Raw genomic sequence first — 20732 nt, 5'->3', positions numbered from 1 at the left:
ATACTTTTCATCTTTTATATTTTCCTGTGTTTTCCATATTTCCCAGATTTTCTAACTTTGGGGTCAGATACGAACTTATATTTAAAAACTATATTATAGGAACACTTTACTTTCAATATGAAAAAGATTTATTATTTATGTTGAATATTCGATCATAAGTTAATACTTCTTATGTCTGTTCTTCATTTATACCATATTGACTTTACCTTTGTGATGGTCATTTTGAGTAGCATTTCTTCCTCGAGTTAAAACAAATGACAACCCAACAATCATATTTAAACAAAGCAAAACAAAAAAACACCTAAGCATTTTTTTTTATTCCTCTCTTTCTCTCCCCCCTCACATCCTATCCATCAGCAGTTCTTTTTGGTGCTCCCCACACCCCAAGATAACCAAGTCCATTACCCTGTTTGTCTGTACTATGACTATCCAGACCAGATCACATCATCCTTCTTTGGACTATTGTAATTTCCTAATTGGCTGGCTATGTCTACTGTCCAGCCTTTATAAAGAAGTTATATAACTCTTTTAACTTAGCTCACTGTTGGCTTTTTCTAGCATTTGGAATAAAATCTAAGCATATTAACATAACCTATGAAGCCCTATAGGATCTGGTCCTCCACCTTCAGGACCCACCTCATCTCATACACTCGTTCCCTTAACTCACACTGTTACTTGGATACATGAAACTCACGCCAGCCCCAGGGAGTTTGTACTGGATGTTGCCTCTGTCAGGAATGTTCTTCCCACTGATCTTCACTCATCTCAAATACCCCTACCTCCACACTTTCCCCCTTCACTTATCTCATTACCATGATTATTTTTTTACATGGCATATACACCGTACGATAATATCTGTTAGGTACATTTGAGTTCTTACATTTTATCTCCTTTGCTGGAATAGATACTCCACCAGAAATGGAACCTAGTGTCTGTTATTCTCTTTTGCATTCTCTGTACTTAGAAGAAGGTGTATCTCCTATATTTGAATTACTTGAATGAGAGAACCCACTGTTTTGTGTATGCTAGAGTGGTGGTATTCAGACACGGGGTCTCTAGGACTCACCCTGGCCTACATAGGTATGGATACTTTTAAGAGAATCAATGTCTGAATCCTTTTCCATTTCTTTATCTTGCTTGAGAAGCTTCTGAGGTTTGTCAGTTCATTTTCTTCCCTTTGACTTTTATGATCTCCCACTTTACAAAGAAGGGCAAACTTAAATTTCTCACCTCTTCTGAATCTTTCTAGAATGCATTGTCTACTCGTTAAGGATATCCAAGGTATCGGTCAAAAATATTTTATTATTCAGGAAGTCCTGTGAGTACTTCTTAAAAGAAATATCGGAGGGGATAGTGCCTTATTTTACAGAAGCAATATTCCAAGTTATTTCTTCCTACCTTCCTCCCCCTTCCTTTTTCCTTTCAGATTCCAAATACGACTAAGTGAGAATGTTGACTTGGGGGTATTAAGAGTTTTATTTGATGATTTAAACCTTTTCTTCTGAAGAAGAATCTTCCTTGGCTGTTTGGTTTGACAATGAGGATTGCTTTTTCCAATTAGATTATAATGACATGTGTTTATATATCTTTTCCTCAAATAAGCAAAATATGTTGCTTGATAACGTTAATGACAATATATTTAAAACACATATAAAGTATATAGTAGTCCAGAAGAATACTTCCTTTGCCATATTTAAACTAATGAAAAAACCGTTGGTGGTTAACTTTTAAAGTATGCTAGGAATTATATAGCTTTTCAGTTATTTTAACAAAACAAGTTTGAAATTATTGTGCCAAACAGTGTGAACAACATAAAATTATCCAAGGTATCAGCATAAAATACACTTGAATAGAAGAAAACTAAAAAAAGAGTTCATCTTTCATGTAGAATGTTCAGATTTATTACCTCCATTGTCATTTCCAGGCTACAGTGCAGGTCTTTACCCTAAGGGTTTGTGGAAAATATTATCCCACTCTATCCATGTTTACAGTATCTTAACTTATAGCTCATGTAGACACAAACCTTATTAAGAGAAAATTCTGCAAAGGGTGCTGCTTTAAGAGTTTTTACCATTTGAGGCACCAGATTCTTGATAAAGATTCCTATTTCAAATTCTTAAAATAGAAAAGTTGGACACACTTTACATAATTTCACAATAGTAAAAATAGCTAACACTTTCTCTGTGTTGGGCATGGGTCTAAGCACTCAACGCATGCTAGCTCATTTACTCCTCATAATAGTTATAATGGTAAGTGCTATTGTTCTCTCCATTTCACACATGGTGAAACTGAGGCTAAGAGGGAGAATAAGCAGTTTATCCAACGTTAAGTTAACGAGTGCACAAGCCAGAATCCAAACCCAGAAGATGTGGATCCAGAAATTTAACCCTTAGATTGATTACACAGGACAAAACCAGAATGAGATATTAAGGTGTCCAGAGGAAAGCTAAAAAAATATTTTGAGATGATTATGACCCCCATTCTGTAATTATTCCATTGTACCATTGAAATGTTTATATATAGTTTATACTATAAAACATATACATGGTGTTCCAGTCTATTATGTTGTTTCTGCACAGACAAAGCAAGCAGGGCTCCCTGTAGGTTCTCCCAGTTTCTGATAACCTTCTCTTCGTTGGATGATATTTTTTCTTCATTCTTTTGAAGCTTGCATGCATGCTTCTTTCTTTTAAGATTTTATTATGAATAACAAAATATTCTTAGATCTTGCTTATGTCCTTATTTAATATTCAGTCCTGTACATGCAGCTGTTAGACTAGTTAAGTCTGTAGGATGGAACAACTATTTCTTTCTCTCTCTCTTTCTCAATGTTGAACTCAACACTCTGCACATTCTTTGCTAGTGGCTGCATTTTTTTCTGCAGAATTAACCGTTCCCTGTGATTTGTAATTAAAGCATCATTTAAAAGTCCTCTGATTACTTTCTAATGGATCTGTCATTGGAATACTAATTTGGGATACTAAGCCATTCCCAATTACACATTCTTAAGGTAGCAATAGCCTTAAGAATATTATTATTTAATATCATATAATATTGTCCCTGTATCTATTTTGTGCATTTAACAGAGCGCTGTAATTTTAAAATTTATCTGTTGTATCAGAAATACCTGGATTCAAATCTCAACTTTACCTCTCTGACTCTAAATTTATTTATTTGATAAGAATTATAGTTATCTAATAAAGTTGTTAGGAAGATTAAAATGAGATGACTTATGTACTCATTAAATATGAGGGCACCAGGGAATTTGTGACTAAGTTTTAAAAAAAGCCACAAAAAGGAAAAAAAAAAAAAAAGAGAAAACTTACTATGTTAATGTAGCTTCTTGAAAATAAATTTTATTTTAAAATTATACATAAATGGGAACAATAATTATATAGATATATCAGATGTGTATGGAACAAGAGTCTTTTTGTTTGTTTGAAATAAGGACATGTTTCTGGCAATGACAGTCTCTCCTTTTGTTTGGATTAGAGTTAATTCTGTTACAGGAACTCTGAGCTCTATAAATGTTATTTTAGTCACCTATCTGTACATCTTTGAATGAGCTACTTAGCCAACTGGATTTTTATTTCTTTATCCACAAACAGAAGTTCACCTTCCAGATGAACACCAAGGTAGAACTCCTTACATGTTCCAAGATGCAAAATCTCCATCTAGTGGCAACTCAAGTCTGACACATTACTCTTGCTACCAAATACAGAGAGCTAACACAGCCCATTTGGCAGAAACATAGGTCCTTCTCTCCTGAGTTCACTCTTACTAATTATTCTATCAAATTAACAGTATGTGAGTCCATATAAACTCAAGAGCAGTCCGTCATTTCATATAATGGTCTTTGATGCAGGACCACTAGAAGATAACTTAATGAATTTATTAACAAAGTTTAAAGTTGAAATCATTGTTTCACTATATGCTAACTCATTTGGATGTAAATTTAAAAAAAAATAAAAAATAAAATAAAAAAAAGCTTAAAGTGTGTGTATGTGTGTGTGTATGTGTTTAACAAAGAAAGGAATGAGCTGAATTTACTATGTTCCTTTATTGTAATATATGTTATGTGGTTTCTCTTAAAAATAAATGAATTTTAATTAAAGAACAACATAGGTAATAGAATATACTTTAATATATTTGGTAAGTTCTACTTTTAGTTATATTTTATATATAAGTTTACTAGCGTTATAAGTTATATAAGTTTACTAGCCTCAAAAAATTAATATATTAACATAATATATTGTTTATTATTTGCATTTTCTACCAATTTAAAATGTGTCTGAGCATAATCTGAAATAATTTTAATCTGATACCTTATCAGAGAAATTTATTATTAAAGTATGTTAAATATTAGCCATGTCTTCTTTCCTAGATTCTAAAAACTATATCTACCCCTGTTATAATTCATGTATTACAAACTACAATTTTAAATAATAAGAGAAAAGTAAGAAAATATATATATGATTTGGTCAATTTCAATAATTTATGTAAATAAATACACTATATGGGGAAAAAAGAAACTTGTTATCACATTTTAATTTTATCATGTGACTACTAGATTGCATTCCCAGATGTAGTCTTGCTCTCTTTTTGTAAAATATACTACATCTATGTTTGTGGCAATACTCTATGGAATTTTATTTTCACTTAACTATCAATGAAGCAATCCTGAATCTAGTTCATTATTAACTTTGAACTGAAAAAACTTTATATTCAGAATGTCGTTTTATTATCAGATGTGTGTTGTGTGTATGTGTGTATGTGAGTGTGAATCCTAAATTTCACAGATGGTGTGCATGCATTTTAATAAATTAGACTCACAAAAATCATGTATTCAGTTCTCTAATTTTATGAATGGAGAAACAGAGTCCAAGGGAAATGATTTCCACAGATATATTATGAAACAGTATCATTGACAAATGTGATCATTGCATGTTAAATTCGAAGACAACACTTAAAAAAAAAAACAAATCCAAGATTCTTTTAAAATGATTCTAACAGAATTTGTACACCATGCCAACACATAACTGAATGGAAATGAGCACGTTCTGCAACATGCTGCCATTCGCATCATAAAGGATACAGCTCTAACAGTATTTATAAGAAAAGAAGGGCAGTAATGATTTGCAAGTGTACTCATTTCTGTTTTTCCCTTTCATCAGGCCAATGCTGACTTTCACTTATATTGATCTAAGTTTATATTTTTATTGATCCAGTTTATGTTTAAACTGGAGCATACATTGAAAATGTTGAACTCCATGTTACTGCCAATGCTGATTTGTATTGCCAGATGTGTGTATTACCAATAATATACACACAGACACAGGTATAACATATTTATGTGTCAAGTGTAGCTATCTTTAAGTTTAATCTACTAATATGTATTCTAATTTGTGTTTAAAAGATTCTTTCCCTCTGGTTTTGTATCATCTTATTTGACATATGACCGTATTTTTCTTCTCTTATTTATATTTGTGTCTGTGACCAGGAGCTGTTCTATGCAATATTGTAAATAAAATTTAAAAAATTAAGGGATAAATATTTACAACATATATAGGAACTAGAGATGCCACCATCTTTATTTATATACTATCTTTATATGCTTTATCTTTTTTATATTAATATGTATCTTATAAAGCAGTGCATATCTTTTACTCTTTAGAAAACAGTGAGAAGAAACTGTTGGAAAATAAATAATAAATTTTCATTGATATATTTGAATCTGAATTCTTTTTAAAATACTAGTTCTAGAGGCACCTGGGTGGCTCAGTAGGTTAAGCGTCCAACTTCACCTCAGGTCACGATCTCACAGTTTATGGGTTTGAGCACCGTGTAGGGCTCTGTGCTGACAGCTCAGAGCCTGGAGCCCGTTTCAGATTCTGTGTCTCCCTCTCTCTCTACCCCTCCCCTGTTCATACTCTGTCTCTCTCTGTCTCAAAAATAAATAACATTAAAAAAAATTAAAAATTAACAAAATAAAATACCAGTTCTATAAATACTTATAAGTGAATAACTAAAAAAAAATCTCTTATTTTTGCTATTCTAACTTCCAAGAATTGGAGTCTTCCTTCAATTCAAAACGCAATTTATTTTTACAAGGTGCTATCTGTTTAAAAAAAACACAATTTTCTAATGTATTTGGAGACTTTCATTTTTCATTTACACAAAGGACTTGATAATTAGCTGCCCAATAAATCTTAAATTGGTTTTGAAAGTTGTAAGAAAGACTTGACTGTTAGAAGGGAAGCTCTTCTGCACCCTCTGCTGGTATGTAAGCACAACTGCAGGTTATTTGTTATAAAGTTGCTCCTTTACTTTTTAGTAAAGAAAATAAAATATAAGAAATCCGGTGATTTTAATTAGTAAACAAAACATTTTAAATGTCTAAAAGAAGCATGCATTTTGAATTGAGCAAATATAAACGGACCTTTCTGGTTAGTTTACTAGCCTCAAAAAAAAATAGTATAATGGCCTCAATTTATTATTAATGAGAAAAAGTCATAATGCCATATGCTTCCAGATCATCATGTAATTCAATTTTATTAGCCAACTATATAAAATAATATGTAGTGGCTTAATGTTTGCATTATGAAATACCAAAACGTTAAAAAGACTGTGAAAATCTGGAATGAATCAATTGTGTCTGACTTAATCACTGATAACATTTAGATGAATTGTCATATGGTAAAGAAATAATGAAAGTTTTTTAAGAGGGAAAAATAGCTCTCAATAGCTAAACTAAAGACAATTTTAGCTGATGGAAAAGTAAATATCAATTTATAAATAGATACAGTTACAACCGACAGTCACATAAAATATGAATTTCAGTGTTAAAAATGTAGGTTCAGGAAAATACCAAGCCTTTGTATCAGTGCCAGGATTCTTAGCACTACCATAGGTTTTACTTATTTAAATATTTTGTGTTAAAATATAAAACGTTTGAAGTGATTAGTGAAATACCCAGAATTAGTATTTGCATTTTGTCATATTGGGTCAAATTATTAGTTATTTGTTTTCAAATTATTTTTAGAAAAAACATTTTCCCAGGTGTTCATTCTGCTTCTTCCAGAGGCAAGTTATTTTTAATTTTTGTGTGCCTTCCAAGTTACTTTTAGCATGTTTAATCTTTTGATAGGCTATGTATTTTTATACTATGTTAATTTGAATTTTAAAGGTTTACTTATAAAAATAATTCACTAATTCATATTGTTAAAACTTCATCATATTACATATAACACTAATGTCCTCATTGATGACAGCCCTGAATACAAAGATCCTGTTCAAAGATAATCCCTGTTCACACTTTGAAATAGGTTATTGCAGATTTTTTCCTATACATATACATATATGTAAATTTGTAGAATATTTATTACTTTAAAAATTTCATAATACATTTGTAATTTATAAAACATGTCTTTTAGCTATTTGATTTTATTAATTAAATGCTTTGGAGATTGTTTTCTATGTCAGTTTATATCTTTTACTTTACATGTTTAGCTCTTGTGCATTATACTGTGCAATAGATAAGTAATATTTTTAAAATTCTCTTAATTGTTGCACATTTATATTTATTTAATATAAATCAGCAGTGAATATCCCTATACATATGTATTTGTGCAGATGTGTGAGCATTATTCTAGGGTAAATGCTGACAAGTGAAATTACTTAACTTGGTATTTTGATACATAATTTTCTAACATTACTGTGACAATTTAGACTTCTTTGTAAGTGTCTATAAGTACCACTTTACTCACTCAAACTTGATATTATTTAGTTTTAAAATGTTAGTTGTAAGAAATAGTATCTTGCAGTTTTTTTCTGATTAGTAATTACAGATTTGTGTTTCTTCTTATGAAATTCTGATTAATAATTACAGGAACTATTTTTTTCTGATTTATAATTACAAATTTGTGTTTCTTCTTACGAAATTCCTGTTGTATTTCTTGCTACTTTGCTTCCTTTTTTTTTTTTCTATTTCTATTTGTGTTATAGGAGTTCTTTTTATATTCCCTAATTACTAATAGGTTTGAATATCTTTCATGTATTCATTGGTGATTTGTATTTCTTCTAGGAATTGCTTGCTCATATTCTTTACTTATTTTTCCTTTTGGATTGTCTTTTTTAAATTGATTTATAAGAATTCTTTATATATTCCAGATAATCCATTGCCTATTGCATATGGTTCAGAGTTTTTTATCTCATGCATTAAGGAAGTTTACAAATGGTTGACAGGCATGAGAATACAAAAGATCAGCCGTATCTCAGAGTATCAGTTAGTGCAGCAGATCCCCTGGGATCAGTCTGAAGTTAGTTTCCATTGGTACCACATATTTGATTAACTTTTCCCTCTGTCCATTTATCCTCCTTTCTTAACCTTCTGAGAGTCTTATAAAAGAGTCCTTTGCTCAGGGTCTGCTTCTAAGAAACCTTACTTAGAATGCTGTGAGGAATTTTTTTTTTCCAAAATATTTTAAAACCAATGCAAATTTCTCCATTGTGAGATATGATTATGAAAAATAATATAAATTTTAATTATTAACAAATATGTATATTTTTAGATGTGTGCTATCCTCTTTATTTTTTTTTTTCAATATATGAAGTTTATTGTCAAATTGGTTTCCATACAACACCCAGTACTCATCCCAAAAGGTGCCCTCCTCAATAACCATCACCCACCCTCCCCTCCCTCCCACCCCCCATCAACCCTCAGTTTGTTCTCAGTTTTTAAGAGTCTCTTATGCTTTGGCTCTCTTCCACTCTAACCTCTTTTTTTTTTTTCCTTCCCCTCCCCCATGGGTTTCTGTTAAGTTTCTCAGGATCCACATAAGAGTGAAACCATAAGGTATCTGTCTTTCTCTGTATGGCTTATTTCACTTACCATAACACTCTCCAGTTCCATCTATGTTGCTACAAAGGGCCATATTTCATTCGTTCTCATTGCCACGTAGTACTCCATTGTGTATATAAACCACAATTTCTTTATCCATTCATCAGTTGATGGACATTTAGGCTCTTTCCATAATTTGGCTATTGTTGAGAGTGCTGCTATAAACATTGGGGTACAAGTGCTCCTATGCATCAGTACTCCTGTATCCCTTGGGTAAATTCCTAGCAGTGCTATTGCTGGGTCATAGGGTAGGTCTATTTTTAATTTTTTTGAGGAACCTCCACACTGTTTTCCAGAGTGGCTGCACCAAGTTGCATTCCCACCAACAGTGCAAGAGGGTTCCTGTTTGTCCACATCTTCTCCAGCATCTGTAGTCTCCTGATTTGTTCATTTTGGCCACTCTGACTGGCGTGAGGTGATATCTGAGTGTGGTTTTGATTTGTATTTCCCTGATGAGGAGCGACTTTGAGCATCTTTTCATGTGCCTGTCGGCCATCTGGATGTCTTCTTTAGAGAAGTGTCTATTCATGTTTTCTGCCCATTTCTTCACTGGGTTATTTGTTTGTCGGGTGTGGAGTTTGGTGAGCTCTTTATAGATTTTGGATACTAGCCCTTTGTCTGATATGTCATTTGCAAATATCTTTTCCCATTCTGTTGGTTGCCTTTTAGTTTTGTTGGTTGTTTCATGTGCTATCCTCTTTAAAGCTGTGTATTTGTTACATTGACATTGGCATTGCTCAACAAATTTATCAAATTCATCTTTTGGGAATCTTGTTTGGAGCCTAAGACACAGTCTTTGAATATTTATAATATTGTCAGTTATTTGATCCTTGAAGGCTGAATTATTTTGTTGAAAATAAAAAAAAACTAAGACTGATAATTGAATTCAATATTAATAAAAAATTGAACTAAACTTGTCAAGAAGGAGATCAGCATGGTCAATAATATTTTGGGTCAAAAGCATGACATAGTTGAATGGAATTATTTGTAAGAAACAAGTTAAAAAATGTAATAATGGCCACATCACTATTCATGTATATCAATACTAATTCTAAGTCCCATCTACATGTAGGTCTGCAGCTTCTAATGGTCATTGTGTCCTGTTCGGAATTGACTCAGGAAATGACAGTATTAATCTATGAGTAGACAGAATTAAAACTTTGAGAGAGGTTTGGAAAGTTCTAAGTTGAATTAGAAAAAAGTTTGCTGTGAAACAACACAAGTATGGTTAATTATTCTTGATAAATAAGTTACAGTTATTAAACATTCATTAGTTAGACCCTATACTAAGTGGTTTTTTTTTTTTTTTTTTTTTTTTTTTTTTTTTTTTTTTTTTTTTTTTGTGTTTACTTGATCTGATAAAAATTCTTCAAGACAGTTGCAACTGTTTATCCTCATGAAGAAACTTTAGGCTGTGGGAATTTAAGTAACTTTTAAGCCACTGCGAAGTCACACAACTCGTGTCATGACAAATTCAAGTCTAGACATGCTTGTGTCAGAGTCCACATTCTTAGCACTTATACATTCATAGTGTGTAAATCCCAAAACATAAACTATAACATTTTAAAAATATAAATGTAGTCTTATTTACCTAAGCCTGGTCACATGTGGATATGGCTTTTGACTTCTTTCACTATTAAATTCTCTCTAATCTCTGGCCAGAATCCATTATTTTTGTATTTCTTTTTACCCTCCATTGTCTGTTCTGGTCACTAAAGGACTAAGATCATATAGGCCTGGGTCTCAAGATTACATGTCTTTATAAATAATGTATCACGACCCCTGTTCTTCCATCAATTCAGGCAAGGAACTCATCCGCTTCCCTAAATCCTGCTAGAATAATCTCTTTGAAATGTATTCTCCTTTACTATAGTAATAGTTCCTGGTATCATGCTAATTTGGCATCTCTCTCTTTTTCCTAGGAGATTATCTATACAGTTCTTTTTTAAAATATTTATTTTAATTCAAGTTAGTTAATATATAGTGCAGTGTTGGTTTCAGGTGTAGAACCCAGTGATTCTTCGCTTACATATGATCTAATCAGGGGCCATCTATCTCTGTTTACATTTCATCTTTAGGGTCAAATCATTGTGAGTAGTGACCTTCACCTAAAGGTAGATATTTCTGATATAAGCAATGATTTGTTTGGATTATTTTTTTGTTTATTTTTTGAACAGAGCTTCATGTACTCAGTGTGGCTAAATTATATGCAAATTTAATGATTTGCGAATTAAACATATCCAATCAATTATATTATTTCTGACACTTTCTATCTTCTGCTGACAGTCTCATTCTCTTCTCTGTGATTGATCACTTACTTGGCCCTGATCATTCAGTTTTTGAATTTATCTCATGTTGCCCTCACTGACCCTGGGGCTGAGGTGTCCCTGTTCATGTTGTGGTAGTGATTTATCTGTTAAAAATGCTTCCATTAGTTTCCCATTCATTTAAGGGAAAACAGTAAAACATTTTAGAAATTCATTTAAGAATAACTTCTACCATAAAGTAAAATAATGTTGAGGTGTAAATTGCATGGCTTTGTAAAGAAAGAGTCTGGACTGGAGGGCTTTCCAGCTGAGCCCTGACCACCCAACAGTTGTGAGCCTCATTTAAATCTGTGAAAAAAAAAATGACATAATTAGATTGTTTTAGAAACTTTTCAAGCTATTATTTTATTTAATTTTAGTAAAAGTTGACCAATGCTCTTTGATATGTTTTCAGATAATTTATTTTCTGCCATCCATCACTTTCTTAATGTTGACAAATTCTTACTTAGAGAATACTTGATTTCTCTGAATTTTCGTTCTTCCATTTCATCATGTATTGTAGATTTTCTTTTCAGCATGGTCACTTAGGCTGTATTGGGTTATTTTCTGAAATCTTTTCTGAGAAAGAACAGAGCTGGGACCAGATTTATTTCATCAACATTCCTCATGAACATTTCAAATATTGATCATTCTTTTTAAATTCCAATAATAATGTATACTTAGGGGAGGTTCACCATAAGGGATTGGAAACCTGATATCAATTTATATATCTTCCCCCCAAAATATTTTTAGGTGATTTTTAAAATGGAGTGATTCAGCCAGATCTTGACAAGTAGCTCATTTTTATAATCTCTTTATGTGGTGCTCCATCTTGTACCACTTGCATCAGAAAAGGAAGAAACTAGAAATTTACTCAGTAGCAGGCAGAGTGCCATTTCTTTCTGATGTTGCACCTTCTCATACTGAAAATAATTATTATCTGTGTTTCAGCTCATGCTACTAGTAAGTGACAGAGCTTGGATTTGAATCCAATTTTTCTTTTTTTTACTTATTGCATGTGTGGGTAAGTATTTTTTATTTAGTTTTATAAACCAAACATCACCAATTTGGGGAGAAAGACAAAGGATACTTAGGACTATCTGGTATGTGGGCCATCAGGTGACTCTTCATCTTTGACTTATAGTGAAAAAAATATGAGAGGTATGCAAATTCTAGGCAAATATTTTAAAAATGATGGGAAAGAAAAAGGTGAAGAGGATTTTGTTTTGTTTTATTTGCACCGACAGACATGCCTATTTGTGTATATGGTAATGAGTTTCTACGATGATTGCTTTAAAACCCTGCATGGTCTTTTTATGCCTTGAATCATGGAAGAATATGTGTGTGTGTGTGTGTGTGTGTGTGTGTGTACACTTTTTTTCCAGTATGTCTTATTTCTTTAATATTTTTTTACTTTTACTGTTTTAAATAGGTAACATTAGCAATGCATATATCCCCTTTAACTAGAATTTGTGTTTTTCTGAACCATGCCAAATAAGATTCACCTTTAACGTAATTCAGAATAGATCTACCATATGACGTTGTACTCTATTAAAAGTAATGATAGTGTTTGCTCAAGTTGTAGAGATCACTGAATAAAATACATTCTGGGAACTTTTTGTTAAATCCTGGTGTTAAAGAGCAAAGGATACCGTTTCTTCAGTTGAGGTCAAACTGAGTCTCACATCATGTCCAGTGGGCCTGTATCTGCATCCAGTAGGTGGTATTGGGTATAGCAGTCTAATGTTTTGTTTGTATAGGTTTAATGATATTAGATGGCACTCTTATATGACAAATTTGTTTTCCCAAATAAAATAATGTTGATCATAGTAAGGCCCCTGGAAGATGGGCAGGTCTAGTTCAACCTGTGTATTATTTTGGCATCTGTTACGACTTGAGGTGATATGTCTTCTGAACCAAGAAATAGAGGAGAATTGAGAAAATATGTTTATTTTATCTCATTTGAAAATTTATAAAAATACATGAAAATATATACAGGTTTTATTAAGAAAGGATAATTGCTCTACTAAAATTATAAAAATAATATTAACATGTTGCAGTGTAACATTTGTCTTTCATTAATAGTTGTTATGATATATTGTTTTCTTCAACTTGTTCAGCATTGTGCTTCCATAACACTTTTAGATGTTAGCAAATTAAAAAAAAAAGTTCTTAATGTTTATTCATTTTTGAGAGAGAGAGAGACAGAGCATGAACTGGGAAAGGGCGGTGAGAGAGGGAGACACAGAATTCGAAGCAGGCTCCAGACTCCAAGCTGTCGGCACAGAGCTTGACTTGGGGCTCGAACTCATGAACCGCGAGATCATGACCTGAGCCTAAGTTGGACGCTCAACCGACTGAGCCACCGAGGCGCCCCTGATGTTAGCAAATTTTAGATTATTGAATGATTTTACAGTTGGAAAGCCTTTCAATTAACTTACGAATTTCTAAAAGTTGTAATTTAATAAAATTAACTTCAAAATTACAGCATTTGTTTATGGTAGTGGGCAGAAAATATGTTTATTTACGTTTGAAATATTGATGTATTCAAGTTAAAACTTTGTCCCTGAAATCCATTTGCTCTATTGGTACTAATTGTGTATTACATTAGACACTGGGGTCTCAAAGCAAAGCATCGATGGCCTTTGTCACAAAGAAACTTAAGGTAAAATAGTAAAGCCAGGTAAACAGATGTTAACTTGTAAGGTAATACTGCAGGATACGTAAAGGAATAGTATTACATCCCAAATGGAAGAGGATGGGGAAAGGGTCAGGGATGGCCTCCTGGAAAAGACAGTGTCATAGAAATATTCCTAAATATTTCAAATCAGAGTTACAGGATGGGCATCCCAAGCAGGCGGTCCTACATCTGCAATTTCCCAGAAGATGAACGTGAACAGAAAATGGCAAGTAGTAATCAGTCCAAATAGAGAATTAAATAGGAAGGGGATAATGAATCTGGTGATATAGAGAGCATCTGGACATTGAAGAGTCTCTCTGAAGAATATGGGTAATTCCAACCTATAGATATTTTATCTTTCTCTTTTTTAGCTGGAAAGCTCTCAGTAGGAAATCAAGACCTTCATTTAAAAGACTATCAGTAGACAAAGTGAAATCTAAAGGATTTTTATCTCCAGTAGATTTTATATCTACTTTGTGTCATCTCATTCAATGTACAAATATCTCTTAGTATCTATGATGTTTTTGCTTCAATTAGGTTAAGTGTATTAGTAGCCTAAATGTATTATTTGTACCCAATAAAAGTCTTGTTTTCATTAAGCACTTAGAAAGACAGGAGTGACTACTGTAAATTTTTTTCTGAAATTTTTACTAGTTAAATCCTTTGAATACTTATTAAAGAGAGATTGAGTCACTATTTTTAAATGCTGACACAAAAGCAAGAAATAATAAAAAAGGCCAATTAATATTTCAATATACATAAATACTGAAAAAATACAATAGTAATGGTAAATATCTTGACATAAATGCATTGATAACCATAGGTGCACCACCAGCTGCAAATCGTAATGGTTGATAATACTCTAATTATAGCAAAACTCTTCACTAAGCATTAAATGGAAATCTTGCATATAAATGAAAAATCACATCTAAGAATGATGTTAATTAAAGCATTAGTAAGAGTGAAATCATGAAAAATTGTATTATTTTTTGTATCCACTTTGGAAATCAGATATTGGTTAAATTAGATTTAACCTGGGAGGAAAATTAGACTTGTTTATGTATGTATGTATGTATGTATGTATGTGTGTATGTATGTATTCATTCATTCATTCATTCATTCATTTTAGAGAGAGAGAGAGAGAGAGCAAGTTGGGGAGCAGGGCAGAGGAAGAAAGAGAGAGAATCTCAGGCTTTTGCTCAGTGCTGAGCCTAACGTGAGGCTCAATCCCACAACCTTGGATCATGATCTGAGCTGAAATCAAAAGTCAGCTGCTCAATTAACTGAGCCACCCAGGTCCCCCCAAATAAGATATTTCTAATTTGTGAGACTTTAAGACCTAAAATGTCTTTGTTTGTATTTTAAACTTTCTTCTCCCAAAGATTTACAAGTATATGCAAATATTTTGGGAGTGTTTTACACATAGTTTGATTTAAATTCAAATTTAGTGAATTCATCATCTAATAAAAATCATCTAATACAAATCTGTTAGATTTTATATCATTTAGGACAAAATATTAAATATTTTTGAATGCATATCTGAAAGAGAAAATATTTTTCATTTTATATACTTCTTCAGGGCCATGAAAGTATTTTACTTGATCATTCTCGTAATGTATCTGTTAATAATAATAAAATAGAGTCTGGTCACTTTATGTAGTATTTGTTATTGTTCAGTTAGGTAGTTTTGGTTGCAAAAACCAAAATGAAACAGTCTGATTAAAATTTGACAGAGGGGATGTATACATTACAGTTAAGGAATTATGTGAAATACAGAAACTAAAAACAGAAACCAAGTCACGGCGCATTATGAAAACCAGTGAAAAATAGCAGGCATCAGAATAACCAGGTTGACTCTACAACTAAGAATCTCTGAAATGGAAGCAGAGCTGGACCTTCAGCAGCACAAGTTTTGGCTCTTTACTGAAAGCAGTCTCTGTCATGCTGATTATGAGCTGATCCTGTGGTTATATAAGGATTAGTTTCTTGCTTTACTCTTTATTGGCTCAATGACAGAAAGTTACCTTTCTGTTGTAAAATGACCATGGAAATATTATCTACTTCTACAGTTAGAAGTATTAAAAGAGATAATCTATGTCAGAAAAGTATTTGGGACATCATGGTTGATGAACTATATAGTTGCCACCTTCACTTTTTCTTCCTTCTTTTTCTTCATCATCAGCACGTTGATGTTAATATGGTTCATAAATTTTCTATGCTTCTGCTGCTGTCACTATGTATTTTCACTCGTGTCAACATTACCAGTTGAATTAATTTTCACTGGAGTCTTTTCTTCAATTCATAGTTGTGGTTTCCTCATAACCTAATTTTGTTTATAACTCTACACTGTATCCTTCCTCATTTAGTTTCATCTATCAATGCCCTGATTACCTCTAAAAGTCCCAAAATCAAACTCCAAGGAGAAGAGTACTTCCTAATTGTTTTTTCTTTGAATGAAGATTCTAGTGTCAGATCATACCTTAGTCTGATCTGTGATTCTGTTAAGCTCAAGTGAATAACTTCTCAAGTCTTGTGATATATCTGTTTCTGGTCAAGAGAGGCAGTAGTGGGGCATATTACCCACAGGGCAATGATTATGGCTGTCACAAGACTACTGCATCTAAATATGTAGACATAAAAAGTTAGGATTAAACAATTTACCAAATTATAGAACCAGTGGGAGTAGTAAGGCTGGGTCTTGAATAGTGATCTTGTGTTTCTCAACCCAACAATCTTTTGCATAGACTAAATATTCTTGGTAATCTTGACATTGCTGAGCCATTATAAAATCATTGTGCAAATCACTGGATAATTTTGCTACTTATAAATTAAAAAAAAATCCTCATCAGAATTTTATTATCATTTTAGTATGAGCCAAGTTCTAGTCCATGTCCTGAAAAACAGTGTTTTGTTTTAAAATGTCTTATTTATAATTGATTTCTTTTGATGCGTTCTTTTTGTTTTACCTTTTTTAGGCTGCTAAATTGGCTGTCACAGCTCAAGCCTTGGAGTCCCAATGGGGGACTCAGGATCAAGACGATCTACCCTGGTCTCCCGGTTGCCAATATTCAGAAGAAGTATTAGCAGAAGACATGATTCTCTTCCTTCTTCGCCCTCCTCCAGTAATACAGTTGGTGTCCACAGTTCCTCTCCTTCCAGCACGAATTCAAGCTCAGGTAGTACAGGTAAACGCAGGAGCATATTCCGTACTCCTTCCATTAGTTTCCACCATAAGAAAGGAGGTGAACCTAAGCAAGACACTACCAACCAGAACCTTAGTATTTCAAATGGTGCTCAATCTGGTCATAGCAGTATACAGAAACTGAGTTTGGAAGAACATATTAAAACCAGGGGAAGACATTCTGTTGGTTTTAGTAGTTCACGAAATAAGAAAATAACGAGATCCTTGACAGAAGATTTTGAAAAGGAAAAGGAGCACTCAACTAATAAGAATGTCTTTATAAATTGCCTAAGTTCTGGCAAAAGTGAAGGGGATGATTCTGGATTCACAGAAGAACAAACTCGCCGTTCTGTTAAGCAGTCAACAAAGAAGCTACTCACTAAATCTTTTTCATCTCACTATAAATTTTCTAAGCCAGTTCCACAGAGCCAATCCATTTCATTGGTACAACAGTCTGGATTCTCATTGGAAATTACACAGTACCAGGAGAGAGAACCTGTATTAGTAAGAGCTTCTCCATCTTGTTCTGTGGATGTAACAGAACGGGCAGGAAGCTCTTTACAATCACCCCTGCTTTCTGCTGATCTTACAACAGCTCAGACACCTTCAGAGTTCTTAGCCTTGACTGAAGATTCTGTGTCTGAAGCAGATGCATTTCCTAAAAGTGGAAGCATGGCATCCCACTGTGAGAACTTTGGCCACAATGATTCTACCTCTCAGATCTCTCCCAATCCTGCTGCTGTTACAAAGACAACAATAGACCTTATGGGAACTGTTCCCTGTGCAATTATGTCTCCTGGGAAATACAGGTTAGAAGGCCGATGTAGCACTGAATCTAATTCCTTACTAGAAACCTCTGCTGCTAATCAGAAGGAAGTGTTATTGCAAATCACTGAACTACCTGTTATGAATGGGAACAAGTCAGAGACTCATCTATCAGGAGATATGCAAAGAGAAGAACATAAGGTAGTACAAAATGGTGAAACAATGTTGGCAACAAGCTCTCCGAGGAAACTTGGATTTTATGAGCAACATAAAGCAATAAGTGATCGTGTTAAAGGGATTCATCCTATTTCAGATTCAAGGATAATACCCTCTTCTGGTGATCATCATATTTTTAACAAAACATCATATGGATACGAATCAAATCCTGCCAAAGGTATGCTGATTTTCTTTGTATAATAAACATGATTTATAATTTCATTCTAGTTTATTTAATCTTCTTATTTCATCCCATGAATAGAAACCACATTTCCTTATTTTTCATTCTCTAGTTTTTTTTTCTGATTTATAATTTATTTTAAATCTTTTCTCTACTTGATTTTAAATTTCATACTATGGTAACAATGTAATTCAGCAATACTACTCATTTTTCTTAGTTGTGTTGCCAAGATTCTGGCCCTCAGAAGAGAGGGGAAAGAAATTATTTTTATTTGCGATGTGGCTTTGTGTAAAAGGATTCTCTTTTTTAAGGTAAATGAGTCTTGGTATTTCTTAGTCAGTAAAATGAGTATATTCCAGCCAAAATCACCCTGAAAGAAATTTTCTATAATTTAAATTCTATTTCTTATTTTACCAAAACTGTCTTTATTAAGTAGGATCCACGTTTCAGCACAAATAGTCTCTATGTCTAATTACAATAGACTTGCAGGTTTTAAAAGTACTGTTCTTGGAGCTTGGTTTTAAACTTGTGTCTGTCATTAACTACCTGTGTAACCTTGGGTACCTTCTCTTTGCTTTCTATAAAGGGGGAATGGGTGCTTGAATTACTCTAGTATGTCATTATGTTATTTAACAGAAAATTTTGTTATTTAATATAAATTTCAGTTAAGAAAACTGTTGAATTCTTACCACGTACTGGGCTGTATTTGACGTACCACTGCTGCTGCCTTTGCTGCTTCTGCTACTATTACTGTCAACTAGTTCTCCCAACATTGAATGTTTATTGTGTCTCGTTTCCCATTTTGTGCTTTTTGGATACATTATTCATTGAATTCTCAGATGGTTGAAATCACTACTATTATAGTAACCCATTTTACAGTCAAGATATTTGGAACACAAATAGGCTAAGTAATGTGTCCAAAGTCACAAAGTTAGTACATAATTGTTTGGGATACAAACCTTATGAGATAGACATTTACACGTTCCATTTTACAAATGCAAAAACCGACCAAGGATCATATAGCTGTTAAGTAGCACAAGTTACAACTATCTCAGTTCAAAGCTCAGGCTCTTAGTGACTAGGCTTAGTGACATCATGACCCCAGCTCTTTCCAAACCGTTAAGGATAACACTAAAATATTATATACAACTTATAATAAGTTAAATTATAGAGTATCAAGCATCGTAAGATTATATGATTAATCCAACTAGTCCCTCCATGAATATAACAATTTAAAAATTTTAAATGCCTGAGTGAATTATTTAGCTGTATAATTGTATAACTTAATATTTTTCACATTTGATACATCATCACTTTTATGCATCTGCCTAGTTTTTTATGTTTTGATCTTGGTGACCTTGTCTGTACTTATAACTTTAGTTGTATCTGCTTATTTCTTTAATTATAATATAATGAGAAGAACAATGATGATGATATCAATGATGCTCACCCTTTTTGTACACTTAATATGTGCCAAAAAAAATGTGTTGAGCAATTTGTATTCATTATTTCATTTAATCTTTCTTTAAATTTACTTTTCATTCATTTTCATTTGCATTTCATTTAAATTTCATTTATTTAAATATTATTCCGGTATAGTTAATACACAATGTTATATGAGATTCAAGGATACAGTATAGTGATTCATGAATTCCATATCTTACTCAGTGCTCATCAAGATAAGTGTCATTTAATCTTAACTAAAAGTTTATATGGCAGTGATTAATAATTTAGGATTAAATTAAATAACTATGAAATCACATTGTCAGTAAATGGTGGATCTCAAATTGGAATCTAGGCAGTCTTTTTTTAAAGAAATGGAATACAAAAAGGGCAGAAATGTACTTACCTTGATTATATCTAATTCTTATTTAGAAACGATCATTTGCTTCAATGTCAAATTGAATACTATATATATTTATCTCTGTGGAAATATCTTGCTATTAATCTGTTCACGAAGATCCTAATCATGAGCCATTTACCACATTAAAGTAATTTCAATGAATTTGATAATATGTTGCCTGTTCTTGGGACATTAGCTATTTATTCAGGTTATCTACAACTTGTAAAATAGAGACGGATAGGCAAACAAGCTGGTAATGTGGATAAGGAAAAAATAATAGAATTCAGTTCTTCATTTTGTGGAGATATTCATGTGCCATTCAGAAGGATTTTATAATTTGGAAGTTTAACATTTGAAAACCAGTTATGTAGATGTATTTTATATAAGAAAGAGTTGCTATGTGCACTAAACTCCATAATACTGAATTTATTCTGCATTTGTTATGAAACATATCTAGGCTAGTATTTAATATATATATCTGAATGTATGAGATATGTAGTCATATCAAAAATAATAATATAGGGATACCTGGGTGGCTCATCCAGTTGAGCGTCCAACTTCAGCTCAGGTCATGATCTTGCGGCTGGTGAGTTCCAGCCCCGTATTGGGCTCTCTGCTGTTGGTGCAGAGCCCGCCTCAAATCCTGTCTCCCTTTCTCCTT

At 32.7% G+C, this 20732-nt stretch overlaps 1 protein-coding gene across 6 annotated transcripts in view; it reads left to right on the top strand.

Moving 5' to 3' along the window:
• Nucleotides 1-20732, top strand: part of CCSER1 (coiled-coil serine rich protein 1) — an 855904-nt gene that overhangs the window by 124100 nt on the left and 711072 nt on the right. For all 6 annotated transcript variants that reach the window (XM_042984180.1, XM_042984181.1, XM_007074680.2 and 3 more), the window contains exon 2: nt 16861-18225. In XM_042984180.1, coding sequence (XP_042840114.1) covers nt 16902-18225 — 1324 coding nt within the window. In that variant the 5' untranslated portion in view covers nt 16861-16901. The remainder of the gene's footprint in view (nt 1-16860; nt 18226-20732) is intronic.

This window comes from Panthera tigris, chromosome B1 (assembly GCF_018350195.1).
Source record: "Panthera tigris isolate Pti1 chromosome B1, P.tigris_Pti1_mat1.1, whole genome shotgun sequence".
NCBI classification, from domain to species: domain Eukaryota; kingdom Metazoa; phylum Chordata; class Mammalia; order Carnivora; family Felidae; genus Panthera; species Panthera tigris.
The sequence above is the reverse complement of the archived record's forward strand: the minus strand, read 5'-3'. Positions and strand labels throughout refer to the sequence as shown.